Raw genomic sequence first — 22,128 nt, forward strand, 5'->3', positions numbered from 1 at the left:
GAGCCCCAGGCCGCCATCAGCCACCCCGAAGGCCGCTGGAAAACACCCCTGAGGGTGTTTTCCCTCAGTGAAAGCTGCAGCCCACCATCACCCTGGAGGCTGCTTTCCCTCAAGGCATCCCCCGAGACCCTTTCCCACGCCCCACTGCCCTTCAGTTACAAGAGGAGAGCTCCTTCAGAGGAAAGGGCAGGACCATCCCGCCTCCTCCCACACACCCACCATGTAAGTGACACCCACCATGTTTTACTCTTCCCCTTGCACCACTGTCAATCATGAAACATCCCTGCGGGGTGGACGGCCACCTCGCATCACCACCAGCCTCACCAAGAAAGCAGAAGGCATCACTGCCACAAGGCCCTGGTGTCACGCTACTGCTGTCCTGTCCCCACTCCTCTTGCAGTGGTTTAAATGATCCAGGCATGACTCTTCCACCCAGCAGGACAACATTGTAGGGTGTAAGATGGCACATGGGGAAGCCTCGACCAAAAAAGCATAATCACACTGGCCTTAGGACTGAGAAGAGGCCTGGGGAGGATGTGGTCACTCGAACAGAACCATCACAAGGAGTTAACAGCATGTCTTTGGTAATACACTTCCTCAGAAAAACACCCCTAAGCTCAAGGGACTCTTATGAACATGAGATGATACAGATGACAGCCCAGAACTGGCTGAAGAGTGTTGATGAGATAGTTTAAATCCATGAAATATCCATGACTATCTTTAATACAGTAAATTGCTTATTATTTTCCAGAAGCAGTCTGCAAGAAGCCAGGGCAGCTACAGAAGTAGCTGGAGACCTGTGGCACTCAGGCTGCAAACGCAGCTGGAGGGATCAGCCTGGAATCGCAGAGAAAAGCTCGGGACATGGAGCTTCTACTGCCAGCCTGGTGGCTCACACCTAACCCACGTACCTGCTCAGTGGCGTGCGTAAAGTAAGCACAATCGTTCCAGGGGAAGTAAAGATCAGATTCCATCCTTCTTAAAAGCATAAAGGAAGCAATGGATCCTGTAGGTCAAGATGAAGGCACAGCAATAGGGCCAGTAGATGTATTAGTCTGGGGAGAGAACAGCAGCTTACAGCACAAAACCCCATATACATATGGGTTACATTTGTATATACATTTGTACATAACAAAGTCAAAAGATTTGTAGCTTGCCCTGCAGAGCAAACTTCCATCACCAGGAGAGCAATTGTATTCTAGATGGCATACTTCAAAGCATTTATACTGAACTGCTTGTATTTTCCCAGTTCTAGGACCTCGTACTTAAAAGAAACAAAAAAACCCCCACGCTCTTCTACATAGTCATCCTCAGGAGGGGAAAAAAACCCCCAAATATTAAACTGCCACATGCTACTTTTTCTGCTTTGTAAAACCAGAAATAAGATCAAGGGAAACTCAACGGATAGAGATAGCAAGTCTTGGGCACGGAATAAAGAGGCATTAAAAAACAATTATGCCCTTGCAAGTGATCTAATATTCTCCATTAGAGAGCATGAAATCAAGACGGATCGCCGTGTTTAGGGGAGGAGTGGTAGGGTCAAATACTTCCCCACGTGAAAGGAGCAGTAAGGCATCATCACATCATGTGAGAGCTCTGTTAGAAATCTTCAAAAATCAAGATTAACATTCAGCTCTTAGTCAGCATCGCATATGACTAAAGTTCTTAAGAAAAAGCCAGTCATAATTTAGCTTCAAAGCTGGTTATTGTTACTTTATTTTAAAGTTGTTGTTTTTTTAAAAAAAAAAAAAAAAAAGCAATGCCATCTCCCAGCAAGGCATTCTGATTGGGAGTACTCTAAGCGCAAAAAATGAAAACATTTCAAAACAACATTCATAGTTTTACAATGTCTATTTCAAGTCTGAAATGTAGTTTGTTAAGAGCACCTGAACTAAACAAAAATTAAAAATCACAACCACCCATCAGTAACAGCACTGTATACAGTGCTTCCATGACAACAGCCTATACCTTAGAAATTTATAAGCAAGCCCCACTTGCTTCTTCCTGGGTGCAAGGAGGTGTAACTTATTAAACTAAAGTTGCTAGGTAGCAATGCAATTTTCTAAGAAGAGTTAGCAGTACACCAAACCATCATGTAAAATAGGGGTAGCAGTCTTAAGCTATGACTAACATTTGATGCAGTTCAGGGTTTTCTCCTCAGTGCAAAAAGCGCAGATGCAAGGAAAGATGCATCCCTTAAAATAAATCCAGCTATTTTGGAGACAGATCTCTTGGTTTACCTTTTTCAGATCAGCATTTAGGTGATCAGTACAGGTGAAGACTTCGGGCTATCCTCTCCTCCTCCACAGTAAGGAATTCCAGGAGGCACAGGGAAACACTAAGGGGCCACAGCAGCATCTTTTGAGTATGCTTTTTCTTACTGTTTCTTTTCAGCAATCTGCAATGCAAGGTAGGCCACCATCTTCTGATGATGTTCCTTGAACAGGGCAGGCTTTTAGCACAGGAGGAGACAGACATTTACCGATTTAGAATTCAACTGTAATACACACTGAACAGAGACACATTCAAGCTGTTTAAAAATATACCTGCAGCATATTCCACAACACTTAGTGGTAAGAGCTTATCCTCCTAAATCTACAGACAGGAAGATAAGCATTCCCATTTTGATGAGGCGCAAGAGCTCAAGGAATCTTACTCACAGCCTCAGACTGTGGGGCTGATCGCAGGTGCTGGGAGTCCAGCCATCCCGTTACCACTCCGCTGGCTCCTCTGCCCGTCCTGCTCCCAGGCAAACCACAGGGCCAACCTCCAGCTCTGAACCCTGCTTCTAGGCTAGGCTGTTGCTCACTCCTTCACCCTTCACTGGCACAAGCCTTACCTGTTCAGAGGCCTTTCCTTCTGGGATCCGTCTTGAATTACATCCTTGTTTCTACCTGTTCTTTTCTCTCTCCAGTTCCACCCTATATATAATTCCTTTATATAAGCCTGCTGATTTAATTCACTAATCCAGAGAAGGAAAAAACCTAACTAAAATGGGTAGTTTTCTTCCCAGGTTAGCGAATTTAAGTGTTTGATGAGAAGATGCTATGAGCACCCCAGTACATGCAAGGGAGGCAACAAAACCAAGCTGGGAGCAGGCAAGCTGCCTGTGGCTTGCCCTTCTGGTAGTGGTGAGCCAGCAGACCAATTCAGCTGTCTGTGAAACTGCAGGCTACTTTGGGACAGAACACATAGAAGACTAAAAATAAGCTGGACACTTTATATCCATCTTGAATGTAAAGAATCTTTCCAAAACCCTTAAGGAGTTTTACCCTTGCTAACATCAGACTCGAGCATGTTTCCAAACTGAAGCATGTTTCCACACTATGCCCTCCTCCCTCCAATTTAAGTTACCACAACACATTAGCCAAGTACCAAGCCAACAGTAAGCATCTTAAATTGCCAAGTTATTCTGCAGGTTGTAATTACATTGGCCGTATCTATTTGCTTGTTATTGTTACAACAACAAACTGCCCCCGCCCCACTCAGTGTCCTGTTACAATATCAAGACACCTTTGGTCCACTCAAAGGTGAATCATTTTACACGTTACCAAATGAGACACCACCATAGAACGCACATTTAAAAATACCATTTATAAAAACAGAAATTTATTGTAAATTTAAAAAACAAAAGGAGATTAAGTTTCTTGATAAAAATTATTCACACAGCATTCATGTTGTGATTTTTTATTTTATTTTTGAAATGAAACCATTGTACATTGTACAAACCATAACTACCGATGGAATAAATAAGTGAAAAATTATACTGCTGTACAACACACACACACACAAATCATAAGATGGAAAACGATTAGGTATTGAAGAAAACAAAATTCTTTACACCTTCTAACAGGCCCTTAGATATAAAGAACATTCCAAAACATGACAATGTTTATGTATGAAGATCGCCACCCAAAACCAATATTTTATACTGCCTTGTTGATTATTTTTTGTTGTTTTGTAAGTGCCAGCACTTTTTGGAATGTTTAACAACTACTTTCCCAAGCATAAAAATTCCAAGGAATAGTTCTGCTATAAAATGTTTGGCTGAGTAAATCGCTTATTCGGAAGGCCTTCCCACATGTTCCACAAACTCAGCTAATTTACTTGCTTGCTTCTAGTTTCTTTTTTTCTTTTTTTTTTTTTCTTTCTTTTTTTTTGTATTTATTTGTAACTGAAGCTCCAACATTCAGCATTGTAGCAAGGAAGCACTTCTTGATATTTGCACTATTTCTAAAACATTAGCTGTATGAGAACTTTCAGTCATCTTGAAGAAAATTACATCTCTCCTTCTGCTCCACGTCTCAATGCTTTCAATAAACCCTTTTACAGTGAGTTCATAAAACAAGTTTCCGGTAGAGATAGGTCCAAGCCAAAAAAAGCTGGATTTAGATCTGGTTTCAAACCTCAGGTCGATTTGAATTCGATGTTCTGGTTTGGTCCCATCTGTACTTTCTGGCATTAAAATGTGTTTAATCACATCCGTTGGCCCATAAATGTTATCAGGCACTTCAAAAAAAGACTAATAACAGTCTTATACACTATTTTGGATTTCTTCATACCAGATAATGTCAAAGTCTCTTCCCTTAGAGACTGACAATAACAGGTCTAAGGAACCCAAATCTATCTGCTTGTTCAGTTGTCTGTTGTCACTAGAATCTGGTTAAAAAAAAAGTTCTGAATGTATTCTGTATAAGCTGTAAATAAAGCATTGCTACTTTAGAAATAAAGCCTCTAAGGAATATGGTTATGATGCCTTGTCTTGTAAGCCACAGAACAATGAACAGTTCTGAGCAGAAGCCACAGGAGAGAAAAGGAAGTTTGTAATTAAATCTGTTGATGTCAATAATGCCAATAAATGCTTCTATCTAATGAAAAATTTGAGGTATTTTTAGTGCTATTTATATATTTTATTTCTTCCTAAAGTACAGGAATTAGTTTCTAAATGAAAAGTCTATTTACTCCCTTGGAAACGTCTACAAAATTAAAATTAAAAACTTGCTGCGATGCACCTGAAGATAGGGATTAGTAAACATGACTACTTGTCAAAGGTGGCATCAGATTTGTTTTGTTTTAGCATTAAAAACAACAAAAAGTTAGTAAATCAAAAATATTTTTAAGTCTGAATCTTTCTAGATTTGCCCATTTAATATATCAATAGAACTTCTCACAAAATATCACTTAAATCTGAATGCAATATACATACAAATCAATCGTCATTGACCAGTTATCCACATTTTAGGCATACACACAATTCAAGAGAGAATTCTACCGTTTCATTGCATATATTGTGCAAATATAGTTTTTGGCTCCTCATTTCCTTATTTTCAGAATGTTAGTGGACTTCATGATCAGACCAGAAATCCCAAAAACTTATTAGGGAGCACACTGTTTTCATGAATGATTTGCAATCAAATTTTATTCAGTTAAAATCCAAAAAGTTTTATTTCAACATAAAGGAAAAGTTCCGAAACTGAGTGTCATACGTTATTTGGAGTTCAATCCTACAAATATCTTATGGAAGGTCAGTATTGGCTCCCCACTCCTCCCTCCCTCTATTCCCTCCCCCCACCTCCCCATTGTTTTTCATAATAAAGTGGTAATTGCAAACGCAATGCAGTAGTCTAAGTGCAAGCCATTTTCACTATTGGAGAATTCAGAAATAAATAAGCTTAATGAAGAGCTAATTATGAAAATGTATCAACTGGAAGCAATTTTTTTCATTTAAAAAAGTATTTACAGTTCTTAGCTTACAAACTATATGCAACCATTTTCATAGCTGTGAGATCATATTTTAAATTACAAGTTCCATCTCCCTCACAAAGTGAAGACAGACTAAGGGCCCAATCCAGTAATACGTATGTACGTACATACGGATGTACACGCACGTGTGTGTACTGAAGTGAGAAATAAGCCAGGTATTTATAACTGGGAGCTCACCCTGGAAGTACAAAGCCCACTGTAAGATCAGGCCCTTGTGACCCGATGCAGATGGTTCTGCACTTCTACATGCCGCGAATTTGAAGGGAGTTGCACATGCTTAGTGCCTTTCAATCAAGTTGAGAATAAGCACACTTCCACATAATTGAAAAAGAAGGAACATTTCTAACAACGATGTAGGGACTATGGAAACAACAAGGCTTATTTACAAGACTTGCTGAAAGAAAAAAAGAAATACCAAATACAGTATTAACGTGGAACATAGAAGTAAACATTTTATAAAGAAACAGTACAATGAAATCCAGTTCAGTGAAAACATGATATCAAAAAAGACCAATTGAAAATAAATTCACTGTGCATCAATCCCTTTGATCCTATTTATGTACATAGTGGAACTTTTCTGTAAAGCAAGTTGTACCCAGTACAGACATCCGGACCTAATACGTAAGTATTTTAACTGCTGTGTTATAGTATATATTCAGATCTGGACTATAAATGGTAAACAGATCATGTTAACTTCTGATGAAGTTAAGTATTTAGAAGACCAAATTTACAGTTGCGAATGCCATGCATTCAATAAAAGATCTCCACTATAGCTGCTAAAATAAAATATCAAGCTCCTTTTTCTCCTTGGACTCCAAGAGTGAAAATGGCTTCCTGATCTGTATGTTAAAAATTTAAGCACCAGGGATTTAAAAATTAAAAACAAAACAAAAACCCCAAACAAAAAAAAAAAAGAGAAAAAAAAAGCCTTACTACATGGCATTATACAAACATAGGCCACTTCGCAAAGGAGACAGTTGCAAAACAACTTTTAAAAGTTAGCACTGTTTTCAGAACACAAGGCACAAAACAAAAGCAGACATCACGCCAGAACAATGAACTTCACATGAAAGCTAATACCTGACCTGTACCATCCTTAAATATCTTACAATGTTAAATAGAGAAATGAAAAAAAAAAAAAAAATACAGCAGCAACATAATTGTAATTTTGACTTTAGAAACAGTGCGTAGACCCCTCCTGAGTTGTTTACTCCAACCATTTCAGAGACAGTAACTTAAAAGTTCTCAATGTTTGTTTCACAGGAAAAAGTTTTCAGTGTCTGAGAAGTTAAACCTTTGTTAGGCTTTCTTGGATTTTCGCTTGGTAACTTGAAAAGTTAGGAGTTCTGTCCTCATCCAAGAGAAGATGCTTAAGTAAGGTTGTTCTATAATTAAGCCCACTGATGTACCTTACATAAAAACTGACCAGAAAAATCTATAGTCTAAATCTCTTCAACATTTTGTTGGGAAGCCTCTACTTTCATCTTTTTAGAAGGTGGCACTCCTTCAGAGTCCTTAATGAGGGGGGAAAGAAAAACAACCACGTTATCACTGCGCTGAATTTCACGCGCCATAAACACCAAAAAAAAGCATGAACAAATTCCCTGGTGTGTCACTTGTAAAATACAAAGCATCCCTGGATATGAGAATGACATGACCAAGTACATTTGCTTCCTGAAATCATTCCTCTACTCACATCTTACCTCAATGTCTTTACCCTTGTTGTCGTGTACTGACAAAGGGCAAAATTCTAGTTCCAGGCTAAAAACCACAGTGAATATTCCAAGCAACAGCCTTAATGCATGGTTATACCTGGACTTCCCTCAGCTCCATACTCGAGCACAACCCACACCAAGTGCACACGAATTTTCTCCTGCTATAGCCAAAGCAATCTCTACAGGACAGAACACGCAAGGTTTGGAAAGTGTAAGGTGTGCACTGAAACAAACCACCCACCCACAAGGAAAACCAATGGACTGAGCAGTGCTCTGCCTGAGGATCTCGGTGTGAGCAGGACAACTGCAAGGATCATTTCTTTCTCCCACCCACCCAGAATTTTTCAGTATACCAGTGAGTAAACATCCAAACATCTCATCCACTGAATATACAAAAATTAACTTTCCTAACTGCTATATGCATTTACTTTTATAGAAGGTATTTTACTTCTGAATGGTCCTCAAAGGGTTCTGTCCAGTAGGTCAGGTCCGAGCAATTTATTAACATGAAATTTTAATATTCCCTTACAAAACTAACACAGACTGGTTTAGGAAACTGAAAAGTAAATCAGACCAATCTAGTCTTGCTGTTCAAATTATGTGAAATGCAAGAACCCAATCAAATTAATCACAAAACCAGATACATTTAATACTCTAAAGCTGCTTTACTGTCCTCACCTTTGGAAATGAGTCTAAATACACAACCGGCCTTCTTACATTTGCTTTTTGGTAAAAATACTCTTTTCCAAATTCCAAGTAATGGGGCTTTTGCGCTTAAAGTTACCTGAGAGTTTTTAGACGCCTCTGTAATTATATCGTTTTCTCCAGAAGACTGAATTTCTGCTTTCTCTGAACTATTCATGGAATTCTCCATTGAAGACTGTGAATTCTGTTCATCAGAGGTATCTGAAATTTCAAGAAATAATTTTAAACAAACAAATGAAAGCATTCAGCACGAGCTTTTAAGATGTCTTCATATTAGCAACATCCCAAACACATAAATTTCACCCACGGGTAACCATTAACGATAACATACATAACAACTGTATGAATATAATGAATTAAGCTCAAACTCCGGGACCACAACTGCTGGCTGCTGCCAGAAGACCTTCGCCTCCACACTGCGGGCAGTATACAACTGCTGGCATCAGTCCCTAGAGGGAGCTAAGCTCCCGCACACCGTGCAACACAAAACGACGTCAATGCTATTAACAAACAAGTTTCAACATTAACTTCACAAAGGGACTGACCGCAAGGAAACTTGCTTCAAACCAGAAGTAAAAGGCAGCTACAAAAAGGGCTGAATAACTAATGGATCTAAAACTGTGTAGCTAAGAACAGAGAATAAAGTTATCCGAATTGAAATTCCACCATATATTTAAAATCCACTTTTTTTCCTTGATACTATTTTAAGATAAAATTTAAAATTCAGCTAGCTAGCTAGCTTAACCATTAAGGTTGTAGAATTTTTAATTCTGGTGCATACTTATGGAGAAATCTTCCAGCTTGTTATAGCTTTTTACCTGCTTCCAATTTTCTTTTTTTTTTTTTTTGTCTTGTTTTCTTTTTTTTTAAACCCTTCTCTCTCTCTCTCAAAGCAGGACTTACAGAGGACTCAGGGTTAAAGCACCCATTCACTCGAAGAGGGGATAGGGGCACTTAAAATGTCTTTACAGTTAAAGATCCCTGGAAGTTTAACATAGTATGTCCAGAAGCAGAGACTCAACAAAAAACCAAACCAAAACAAAAACAAACCACCCAAAACCAAACCCCTTCGATTATAAAGGGTCAGTTATATTTCTTTCAGTATCCACATCAAGAACAGTGTAAGTACTGGAACCCATTCTTTCATTCACCTCATTTCAAAATCCTTTTTGACTTTTATGAATTCTCAGAAGTATGCATGGAATCAAGTTTTATGAAGTCATCTCTCCACAGGTCCCTGACCCAAGAAACACATACATTTATTCTAGATGAAGAGAAATGCAAGATCAAAAATTTTTTTGGACAACTTTGGTTAATGAAGATGACATAACCACCGAGTAATGGATATTTTTGTGGTGTACTGTGTAAAAAGCATCACAAGCATTTCTGAAAGTTTCTCTGACTGAATTTGACATAAAGCGACACCTATGATGAGCAGTCTCAAAGATCTTATTCAGCAAACTTGGGACAGAATCGTCCTCCTTTCCATGTCTCACCAGAAAAGCATGTTCATACTGATAAAAACCCAAGTCCCAAGGGTCAGAAGGAATTTCAATTTCAATTTCTGTTGTGTATGTCTGAGCATACATTGCAACTTGAGCTAAGGAGCACTCTCTGATGTGCACATCTCCCCATGACAAAAACACACTGAAGAGCAACTTCCACAATGGACAGCTCATAGCTGCTGTGTTCTCTTCCAGTTGCTACTGACAGCTACCACTCATGCTGCTGCTGGCCTTTGGGCAAGGGGATCCGTATTTTAAATTGCCAAGCCCCAAGCTATTCTGATACCTGCAATGACTTGTTCACACAGCAAAATGTTTTACTTGAGAAGTCCACGTTAGGTGTTTCTAACCACCCAAACTGGCCCCTAGCTTTAAGGAACCTCCCTGATTTCAGTGTAGTAACATGAGATAGACGTACAAGGTCATTAACCCTATCCAGTTGAATAATGTCACAATTCCAAGGGTTTGGCTGATCATAACACTTCAGTAGATAAATAATTATTTAATTTTTTTTTTTTTTTTTTTTAAACACACTGCGTATAACCAATAGAAAAAAACATATTAATAACGGGTATTTTTTGCCATTACTTAATACACTTTTAAACATGGCATATAACCAATAGAAAAAAAAGCATTAATAACGGGTATTTTTTGCCATTACTTCTCCCTTTTATTTTACAGTAACTGGCTCTGGAACTAATCCAGAGAACTGAACCTAAATTTAGTCAGGGGAGCGTGTATGCTATGTAACAGCTTCACACAAGCAGGTTCAGACAATATTAGACCTAGAGGTAAATTCTTACCGTTTACCATGACCAAATATGCTAGTCGAGATTTTCTTTGAAGGATATGGCTTTCTGATTTATTTCAGTTTGGTGACGATTCAGTTGTCAAATTTTAACCCCAGTTAGCAATGACAACATTTAACACACTTAACCTTTCTGGTATTACCAAGATAAAAGCTCTAAATTTAAATTGGTTAGTGGATCTACTGAGCTAAGAACTACATCAGGAGGGCATAATTTAATTGCTTTGCTATGGGAAGAATTCTGCAACCAAATTATTAGAATGGTGTTAAGGACATCTTTTATCTGTTATAATAGGATGAAGAAAGTTATCTTCCCAAGAATATAAATACAGAGCATGTTTCAATTGCCCAAAATACCATTTAAGAGTGAGGTTCAGAATAATCTCTTAACCCACATGTATTTTTAATCTGTGCACAACTGCAGTACAATATTGTAACACTTTTAGAAAATTAGGACAGAATTCAGAGCTAACTTTTTGATAAATAACTAGCAAGGTTAAGAAAAAAGAAAGCTTACATTAAAGTTTACACAATTAAAAAAATAATTTCAAAGTATGTCACCTCTATTTTACTTTCACACTAGATAACGAACATTCACAGATCTACAAAAGTAATCCTACTTTCTAGGATTTGTGCAATTACATGGTAGCAGCCATTTTAAAAATGATATTAAACTATTTCTTCTTTCAAGACTGAGGTTATGGCAACAATAAACTAAGTATTTTGTTTGTTTCTTCTCTGAAAAGACCCTGAGTGTCAATCTCATCTTTCCAGTTGTGTGGAAGGATCACAGGTAGGCCAGAGAGATTATGGCCTATTCTCACATAAAGGCTGAGAATTCAGAACCGTTTCTTTCAAATTGTTATTATTCAGTTCTTAAAATGGATAAGCAAATAAATGATACACTAAAGGATAACATTTTTTGTTTGGCTTTGAAGATGGTCTTTTCAGCTTACCTTCTGAACCAGGCTGCTCCTTTGCTTCTGTCTGAGTTTCATCAGACTTTACTTCAGTGCCGTCTGCTTGCGTTGCCAAGTTCTGTTCTGGTGCTGGACTTGAATTACTGCTGTTTTCTTGTTTTATTGGAGAAGCATCAGCTATTGAACTCTGGTTGCTATTGTCATCTGTTAACAAAAGAGTTAAAAACGAGAAAGTCTAATTTGACGAGATAAAAAGCACACCTTAATTCTTCCATATTTTTCCTGTATTATTCCCTGATAACACATGATATAGTCTAGCTTGTTTGGGATCAAGTCCAAGCATCTAGACTAACACTAACTTTTTTCCACACCACCAGTTTTTGCTCTTGCAGCCTATGTTATAATACAGGAGTTTTCTAGCAGTTACTAAAAACCAGAAAACATCAAAAAAGGTGCTCTAACTAATAGTATACAATAAAACCAAGAGTGTTTTACTCGGATCTCTTCCAAAAGAAACCAGAATTCTGTAGTATGAGTAAAACAGATCAACTGAAGCGACAGTCTCGTTTTATAGTTCATATAACGCAAGGCTAATTAAATGTTCATGCTGCAGATTTACAAATACCCATCACTACAATGTTCAGGTGAGCAAATAGTTTTTGAAGTGTGTCCTGAAGGTAAAAAAAAAAACAAAACAAAAAACCAAAAAAACCCCACCCCAACAAAACCCCGTCAAGGTAAAATGTAACGTATAGTCCCAATTATCAATAGTTTCTAAGTGATAATTGCCCACAATATTCTCTAGCCTCCACTAACTTGGACCACGGTAACTTTCTGCTGCACAGATCGTGTCTCTGTAGTTAACAGGAAATACTCTGCCTGTACCCTTTTCCTGTGAAAACCAATGACAGTGGTTTAAGTACCTCAGCTAACACTTTATGGATAGCAGTGGGGTGCAACTTCCTGTAATCTCTAAGCCAGTTTAACAACCATGGGTAACCAAAAGGGAAGCTCCCGCTCCGTAAAGAAAACTAACCCAGCAAAACATTATTCGTTAAATTACTAGCATGCAAGTCGATCCACCTCCTTCTGCATCTGTACAATCATTACATCCAAAGGACTTCAGAAACACATAGCTGGTGATGGGACCATCTCTTTTCAGAGCAGCTTGAAGTCAGATCAGATTAAGTTTATCATGAAATTGTACGGTATGGCTTAAAAACACAAGTGACATATGATAAGAAAGGAAGTAGTATATTCACCTCATGGATGGAAGAAAAAAGACTTAAGAAAATTAAATGGCCTGACCAAGGCAAAAGCTAAGTAGTTTGAAACAGATGAAATATTAATCCAGATCTGTGAAAATCCTGCTCAATCCTTCAATCGCAAGACCATACTCACTGTGAACACTGCAAAAAACAACCAGGAGGCAATACAAATGCAAATAAAACTGAAATGAAAAATTTGCAACCCACTAAATGTGATCTTATCAGCTCAAATAGTGCTGCATTCTCAGCCATAATTGTTATCCAAACACCTAGAAGGTAAAAAATTGAAACAGAGCTGAGCTGTGCAAGCTCCTCTGTAATAACTACCAGGTTAACACTCAACAGTTTATGCTTTAAAAAAAAAAAATTAAAATTGAAAAAATTTACTTCATAGGGCCTGACTGGCAAGCAAAAAAATGTTTTCTTCACCAGTTAATTTCATCAAATTGAAGCAGAAGGAAGACACCACAGAACCAGAGCTTGCTTTCTTGGGTCTTAGAGAATTCTTTTGACCTGACTCACCTATAGACTTAAAAAGTACAAAACCTGCACAAATTATAGTAGGTGCCACTGAGGCTTTGGGGGTCTTTTGGCTCTTCAGGCAGCAAATTCGACAGAGTTACTACTTCACCTGAGTGTAGTATTTTGAATGGTAGATATTTCTATTTTTATTTTCGTATTTAGTTCCACTAACAATTTTTTTCCCACACACACAGCCCAAATAAAAATGGCATTTAAACAACTGTTAGTACATCCACAGAAGAGAAGTCCAAGGTACCAAATGAGTATCTGACGCTGTTTTCACTTTGACTCTATTGTGTTGTCCATACACTGAGCAACAGAGAACTGGACACTGTTAAGTTATACTTTTATAGCAGTGTAATAGGGTAATCGGGGCTGACCTTCTCCCACTCACCATGCATGTCCATCATCCCTGGAGAGGAGCTGTTCTCTGGAGTGGTCACTTCAGAGCCACATTTTTCATCTTTGCCTTTTTTCTTATTCTTATTTTTCTGAAAAACAAAAGGTGCCACAAACAAATGAGACTATCACCGTGAAGAGAAACCCATGTTGCAATATAAAACCCTTCCCACTCATTACTTCTGTAAGCACCTCTGTTAATTTCAAGTGAGAAATAAGGCAAACATAATAACAACTGACATTATCAATAATGCATTAATCCCAATAACTGCAGGACTGTTTTTCTAATTGTATTCTTCACGACACAAACCACTACGATATATAGGGTTTTATCCAGAAATCCTAGTACAGGTTAGCACTTAAACATGTTTTCCATCTTCAAACAGCTGCACAATTTTTGCAAAAAGTACCAAAGTTCTCAATAATACCCCTCATTCTACAAACAGGGAATTTGAGGCACAATGATTAAATGGCTTGCTGAAACTGAGTCAGAGAACTTGGGAGGTACTGGCTGCTAACTTTGTACTCAGTCCAAAGAGCTACAAAAGAAAGGTCAAAAGAATCTCTGCTACACCAGGAAAAGGGAAGAACATCACTGATCAGAGGCAGGGCTAAGATTCATGAAACTACCCAATTTCTGAGCTCATAATTCTGCTCACTATATAGTTTATGCATATCAACACACTGCTACAAAACTCAATACATTCTCCCTTTCATTTCAGAAAGCTTGTAGAATACACCTAGACAATACGCATGCATGCACAACAGGAATGATAACAGATCTAGAATTTTAACACTGAAGAGACAGCTTTTTACCTCTTTCTCAATGACCAACACTGCAGAGACCTCCTCCTCTACAACTAATGCTGTTTCTCCATTAAAACTAAAAGATGGATTAAGAAGAATCAGATTGGCCTAAAACAAAGACCTTAAGCAAGACAGTCCTACATGAACAATAGGTCACAACATGCTCATGACCGAATAACAGTATGGACTGCAAGCATTAAAACAAAGGAAGAGACAGTGGCATCCATCACGTGGAAAATCTGCGTCTGCTAAGGGATGCAGCATTTTCAATTAAGAGGTGACGTAATCAGTCTCATAGGAGAAAGAGCCAGCTGCATTGCTTTTGGAGGATCCTGCGTGCCTGCTGAGAAGACAATTAAAAGCCTGACTCTAGGAAGAACGCTCAGCAACCCATCCATTCAGATAAGACAGCATCCTCCAAGAAGGGAAGCAACTAAAACAACAATCAAATATCGTCTAAGACTGCAGAAGAAATTCAACAAGTGATATCTGGAAGGACTTTTCCCTCTATTTTAAATAGATTATTAGGCTTATTTTTAAATTGTATTTTTCCTTCAGAGAAGGCAGATTTTATTTCCTAATATGTGAAACAGAAGTGAAAGCACATGGACTTCTTTACCTTTGCAAAATGGAAGTTCAGAGGGGACATAGTCTCTCTCAGGTTTGTTGGGGTTTTTTTAAAGGTAAAAAGGACACTTTTGCCACAAGAGAAATATTGAAAAATGACTGCGAGCAACTTAAGCTGAAAAGTTTTATTTAAAAAGGTTTAACCATGAAAGTGGTGAGGTTCTACAACAGCCTTCCAAAACCAGTAGGAGGAAAGAGCTTAGCTAATTCTAGTTCAAAGAAATGTCAAAGTGTCTTAGGAACAACACGTGAGGGGGGGGAAGTAATCTAATCTGTGTTCACTAAAATCAAAGACAACTTCCATTTGAAACATGAAGCAGTAAGGAAGATCCCATTCTCCTATTCTAGTAAAAAGCAAGTATACTGTCTGCTCCTTCAAAGGTGGATGAAACTGGATATAAAAGGATGTCCACAACAAAATTAAATAGCCAAGATGACCCCTACCTGATATTTATTTTTAAAATACATGCACTTGTTTTAATTGTGAGAACTTTCAGAGCAAAAAGACAGAAACCTTACAACATCAAGCCTGCAACAACTGCAGCTGCACAACAGCCTCTACTTGTAATGAACAGAATGTGACCGTAGGACACTGAAGTAACTGATCTTGAACAAGTGTCCCCATTTCAGCAAATCTGGAGCCTAAACCTAAAGATGATGGCTCAAAAAATACAATTAAACTCTGCACATAGAAACCGTTATATAAACCCATTCTTCTTAACAGAGAATCTGACTTTAGGTACCAGTCACCTTGAAAATTCATCCAGAAACTCACTAGAAATTCTTTTTCAAAGTTCCATGCTACCCATCATGTAGGCATACCTCAACTGTGGGAAAACAATTTTCAGAAGCCGTGAGCCTAAATATCCTAAATATCAATCTCCCCCTTTTTTTCTCTCCCTTTCTTTCTCTCCTCTCTCTCTCTCATAGATAGCACAGCTTTTCCCCCCTATGTATTATGAAGATTAAAATCAAGACCAAACATTTGACAACTAGAAAGAATGAAGAAGTTTCTGTAAAGAAACCAGCAAAGGTTTCCCAATTCACAAGGGGTTACTTCACAGAGATGCTGCTCAAGCACTGGAAGAATACAAGAGGCTTACCACAACTCTGACAGTCACAGAAATCTGTGGTACAACCAAAGGTACAGAAATAAACAAAGTCAGTTAAAAAAATGCTAATCAAAAATAGGTCTTGATTTTGGACTTTGAGTAAGACAAGATCATGACACTGTCTTGTCTGAAAAAACATGATTTTACACATTTATTAACATAGTCGTTTTCTTCCAGACAGGTCTTAACTCATATTTCAAATAAAGTAAAAGCACGTGACAGCCCAAGGAAGGAGTACCAAACTTAGGATACATATTCTATTGTATGATTAATTTACTGTGGTACCATGGATTAGTTTTCTCTCCATAAAAATATTTCAATTTATAAAATGAGAGCAATGTTAATTTTGAAAAACAATTTGTAAGCCTTATCAGCTTTGATTTTTACACTTATTTTTACGCCACATGATTGTATCATGGCACATGAACAGTGCACACTAAGAACATAAACATGATGCATACACAAAACATTTATCAAGAGAAAATACACATTACAATAGAAGCATGTCTGCTGCATTGCTTGGGCTAGACATCTTAATACAAGCGATCTCAGTTCGACAGGATTTTCCTACCCTTATTTCAGTGTTTTGCACCTATTTTTGAGCAAAACAGCAGAGATGCACAGATAGAATACATTCTCTGCAGTTCCAAACCAGCTAATTTCTTTTAAAGCATCAGGCAGAAAGAGGGGAAAGTAATCAATGTCTTAGCTTTCCCTCCCCACCTCCGAATTATTATGTTAGAGAAAGGTTTCAAAAATCAGTTTCAAGCCGAATGTTCAACAGTTATCTGAGAATTGATCCAAGTTGGCTCCGGGAAGACTGCCACCCACTGAACCATCAACATCACTTTCCATAGAGATCAGCATTTGCCTACAGCTCCTCTATTCAAATGCTTGCAAGACCCACACCAGTTTTAGCTTAAAGGCTCAAAGAAGAGCGAGCATATTTCTTTCAACTTTCCCTAAACATGAGTGTCTACATCTTGAAAAAAGCAAGACATCTGCAGGATACTTACATCATCAACTTTAGGCTCTGTTACTGGTACCCATTTGTAAATCCTTAGGGATGTGTCGCCAACTGTCACCCACTTCTTCTCCCTATAAAATTACAATGCAGGAGAAGTTAAAGTTAAACTTCGGATTCAAAAGAAAGTGATCTACTATCGTAAGTTGACAAGGATTTAAATAGGCTATTAAGTAGGATGATCTCTATTACATCGCCTTTAGTACTGCACTGTGCAAACTGTTCTTTGCATTTCACAAACTTGTTAGAGCACTGCTAACCTCCAGATTTCTCAGGGCTGTTACTTGACTAGGTGAGTAACTGCAGTAGCAGTAATAAGATCTGGATTAAAGATACAGTTAAGAAGAACAGCTATTGAAAATGCAGATTTAATGCCTACAATTTTCAAGTTTCTAGAGAGCAGAAGAGGTTTTAGACAGACCAGTGTGTTTTGATTGTCATGAAGCTGTTTAATGGTATTAGAAATCTAAACGCATTTTGACCATCTGAGGTTTATTTTTGGGTAGAAATTTGCTGCTAGCAATTTAACATTCACTCAACACTCCTGTCAGACAGCTCTGAAATTCTAGCCTTAGAACCAACAGCCTTATTGGTAGCAATATGGGCCGTGATGCAGAATTCAGACTCTGGAGAGCCTAGCTCTCTTGGACAGCAAAGGCTGAGAAGGCTATCAGAAAGGGAAGAAGCATAACCTACGGCACTCTGTGCAGACCCCTGCCAGCCAGCCATGAAGTCGTGACATTGACAAATCGTGAAGGAAATCTGGCTGGAGGGCGTCACTACATTAGGGGGCCACGCAGACACAGAGTGCGGAGATGGAAAGGATGCTGAACACTTTGTTAAGGGATGAATTCCTTGAGCTCTTTACATCAAAATATTAAAGGAAGGTCCACAATGCCAGAGAAATTTCATCACAATTCTGTGATCAGTTTTCAGGTCACAGATAACCACTGCTGGTTCCTGGGTTTGCAATATAGCTCTGCAAATGGATCGATTAAAAGTTAACAACAAAGACCAATTCTATTAAATATTCAGGAACATCTGAAATTAATTTGGCATGAGATCTCAAGCATTTTTCTTTTTTAAAAACACGTTTAAATAATAGATATGGGATCCAGTTATAGATTTAAAAAAAAAAAAAAAAAAGAAAAAATGTTCTTTGCAGGATGGGAGAAGCTGGACGTGACTCCAAATATATATGGGATAGCTCCATTTTTAGAAAGGGCTTCCAGAATCAAAAGCAGCCACATTGTACAAATGCCACAAACATGCTCCTGACTATTTGTTTTAGCTACTAAAGCCAATCTTATTTGTTCTCCCTTTAGAGGAGACACTTTCCTGTTAAAAATAAAAATAAATAAGCTATATATGGCAATTTGATAACTTTTGGATCTGTCCACAAGGATGTTTTACTTAAAAGTATAAAACTATTTCAGATTCATTTCTTTCCCACTGCTGGAGCTCAGTTTTTCCTCAATGTGTTTAGATACATCCATTTTGGTACGCTAGATGGCTGAAGTATGTCAAAACCCAATTTTATGCTAATTTGGAGCTCTACTGCTAGATGTGATAAAAATGACAGTGGAGATGAGGGCATGTCAATAATGAGAACATACTTAATTATGAAGAGATGATCATGATATAATTTTTTTTTTTTAAGGATACAAGACAAACCAAACTTATTTCTACTTCGGAAAACCTTTGAAATTATGGAAATAAAACCAGCTGGCGTTTTGTTTTGGGTGTGGGGACAGGTGAATAAATGCTTTAAAAAAAATCAAGATTTTAGTCTTTTCCTACAGCAAAATATTACTTAGAGATGCTGCACTGGAAAACCAAAAGTTCAAGATACCTGTTAGCATCTCAAAGCAGCCTCACACAGCATCTTCACTGGACAGACTGTAGAACACAGGAGGAAACCTATATTAGTAACTTTTTCCTTCTAGTATTAAAGTTAGCCCTGACATTTTAATTCTTTTGAGCTTCTTAAGTACCACTTTAAGTTTTGATAACCCTCAGCTATAGGGATTTTTTTACTGAATTCAATACACAGTAATTCAGACAACAATGGGAATAAAGGTATTTTGTGATGGAAGTACACCAACATCCCAGTCCTGCAAACACTTACGGCTAAAACGAAAACCCAACATCACACTGCTATTATTCAAATATTTTACATGTGTAAGCATTTACAGTATTGAAGGTTTAAGACCATAAAAGTATTAATAAGAAAAAAGAAAACCTCCCCTAAAACTTAATAAAATCATTGGCAGCACAAACACAAATTTGTTTACAAAGAAACATAATGACTTTCAGACATTTAAGATCAACAGGGTAAAATAACTTCAGGATTTAAGATGTTTATTGCAAATAAAGCTTCGAATATTATCTGTAATACTTACTGCCTTTCCATTTCAAAACAAAAACCAAAAACCAAACCAAACAAACAAAAAAACCCCCAAACTCCCAAAACCACTTCTACTCTGAACACTCATTCTTTATCTTTTGTGCAAAGACACCATCCCAACCTGCTGATCAGGGACTTTCCTTTTCATTTAGTTAGAATTGACAATTTACTGATGCTGCCCATAACAGTAAGTTTGCTAAATGCTGCACAAACTACAAAATATTCTCACTGACCGAATGCCAGAGTAGGAACGAGGAATTAATGAACTCTTGTGCCCATTCTGCTGTGAAACCTACAGCAGTTTCTCCACCTGTTTTCCTGTCTGTAAAATGGATCTGCTGTTGAATCCACTCATCCTGAGACCCTGACCAGAATTCCACCCCCTTAACTCTATTCCACCTTTGTTAAGCGATCGCTACGCAATATTTTTATTGCACCATCCCTTGTTATACTACATAGGTTGATCTCTATATTGACTGCTGGATTGGAAAACTTTTCAACCTGAAAAGTTAATCAGGCTAAAAATGTGGCAATTATCAACTTTACTTGTCCATGTCTAGCTGACAAACTCCACAGCTTTAAAAAAAATACATTTTTTCGGGTTTCAAACCTCTCCTGTTCCTCCATGAATGACTCAAGAGTAACAACACTGGAAAATGGCAAAACTTAAAATATATACAAAACTATTTTTTTCTTTTAATCTTCCATACTGAAAAGTATCTTAAATATTTTAGTTATAGTAAATTCAGAAACTAATCAATGCAACAGAAACAAATCCTTACATTTATCTGAAATTGTGTTAAAGCATTTTTAAATTCTGAACCGTATCTGCACAGCATTTAAAGGACAGCGAAGAATACGTAGGGTAAGCATTAGTATCAACACTTCTTTAGTGCTTATGCCCGAGGCATACTAATATCCTAGAACTTACATAATTATATACTCAATTCCCCCTTCTAAATAGCCCAAGACTCTTAAATATATTTGTATTTTGTATATTAACACTAAAGCTCCAAAGATGAATATCAAATTCCATGTATAAAAGTAATATACCGGTGAGCAAACACAACAGTGTATATTACACTTATACATAAAGTGTCAAGGCAGCTTCTGCAGCAGCAATGAGTGCTAGAAACATTTGATGGCACAGAAACAGAAAGCCTTTACTGCCAATATATTACCATTCAAGAAAAGGCTTTCACACTTGTTTGGCTTTTTACCGTGACTATCATTTATCATAGTGATCTGTATTTACACAAGGATTTGCTCCCACATACCCCATCTTCTGTTGATGATCACGAAGTGACGTCATAATGCTGAATTTATCACATCACACTCACTTGCATTGCAACAGAGTTTGGTGAAAATCACAGAATTATGACCTCCCTGTGGGATCAAGCAAAGGAGAAAGGGGAATGGGAAAGAAAATGCCATTATTATACACAAAAAGTGCTGTAAGATGCACAAAAAAAGATTTTTTTGAAACATAGGCTTGCTTTTCAGAGCACACCTATTGCTATGTAGATGTTTGTCTACTGACTAACGTGAAATAGCTGCAAATATACATGGTGTTTCTTGACCACACTGCAAATACAATAAAATACCATGTAGCACGAATGGACAAAGACTAATGTTAAGGACACCTTCTCTCTGAGTTTAAATATAGTGCATTATGAGAGTCCCCTTTAACTTACACAGACCAGCATGTTTTTAAGCAAGTTCTGCTACGTTCCACGTTGCAACAAGCACCTTTTCTTACAGTAAAGAGAAACATGGCTTATGCATGACAAAACTCTACCTTTAACATACATCCAACTTCCACTGAAGTCAGAGAGCATACACTGGCTCAAAGAGAAATAATCATGAGCCAGAAAAAACGTACTGTAATTCAAGCATGATAACAGCGTGTTTGGGCCACTACAGTACTTCAGTACAGTTCCTGCACATACACGTATTTTTACTTCAACTGCCACTACATGAACTATAATCTTAGCAGGAAACCAAACACAGCCAATGTAGCCGGACTAAACTAGGGTGGCAATCTGGTAGTAGCGAACAGTCTTTTCCAAAGACATCATATTAAGAAGTTCTGTCATAACTACTTTTCAGAGTGAAAGCCTTTTTTAAGAAGGAAGCGCGAGCAGCAAAACCTGCAGAAGCTCAATTTCGGAGCATTACATACCACACAAAAATATTTTAGCAAGTCTGAATGGAGACAGTGAACAGAAAAGCTACAGCAGCATTGTCTAGAAATTCCACTCTAACTAGCTACAGCTAGCGATCCCAACCATCGGTACCAGGTAACATGATCTCACTGCCCGTGGTGACTTCGCTCCTCACAACATGCTTTGTTTTAAGCTACATCCCAAGTCACGTCTGGCTCTACAGCCAATTCCCTGCCATAAAAAATATTTAGCACTTTCTGTAAGTACTTTCATCAGCTGTCCAAGTTCACTTCTTCTTCATAAGGCGCTATCACTAATTCCTTGATTACGGTTTTGATGGGTCAGGAAAAGGTCAAATGACTTCTGCAAAGATACTGCAAC

The 22,128-nt window shown here is 37.8% G+C and overlaps 1 protein-coding gene across 1 annotated transcript; it reads right to left on the bottom strand.

The window, feature by feature from the left end:
• Positions 1-6,959: 6,959 nt before the first annotated feature.
• Positions 6,960-20,894, bottom strand: BCL7A (B-cell CLL/lymphoma 7A). The gene is made up of 6 exons (XM_009580496.1): positions 20,860-20,894; positions 17,168-17,249; positions 13,601-13,697; positions 11,453-11,620; positions 8,263-8,384; positions 6,960-7,277 (listed from the first exon to the last, which is right to left on the bottom strand). The coding sequence occupies exons 1-6, from the start codon at positions 20,892-20,894 to the stop codon at positions 7,206-7,208; spliced, it is 576 nt and encodes a 191-aa protein (XP_009578791.1). The 3' UTR covers positions 6,960-7,205.
• Between the last annotated feature and the right edge of the window lie 1,234 nt (positions 20,895-22,128).

This window comes from Fulmarus glacialis, unplaced genomic scaffold (genome assembly GCF_000690835.1).
Source record: "Fulmarus glacialis isolate BGI_N327 unplaced genomic scaffold, ASM69083v1 scaffold1786, whole genome shotgun sequence".
In the NCBI taxonomy this organism is placed as follows: Eukaryota; Metazoa; Chordata; class Aves; order Procellariiformes; family Procellariidae; genus Fulmarus; species Fulmarus glacialis.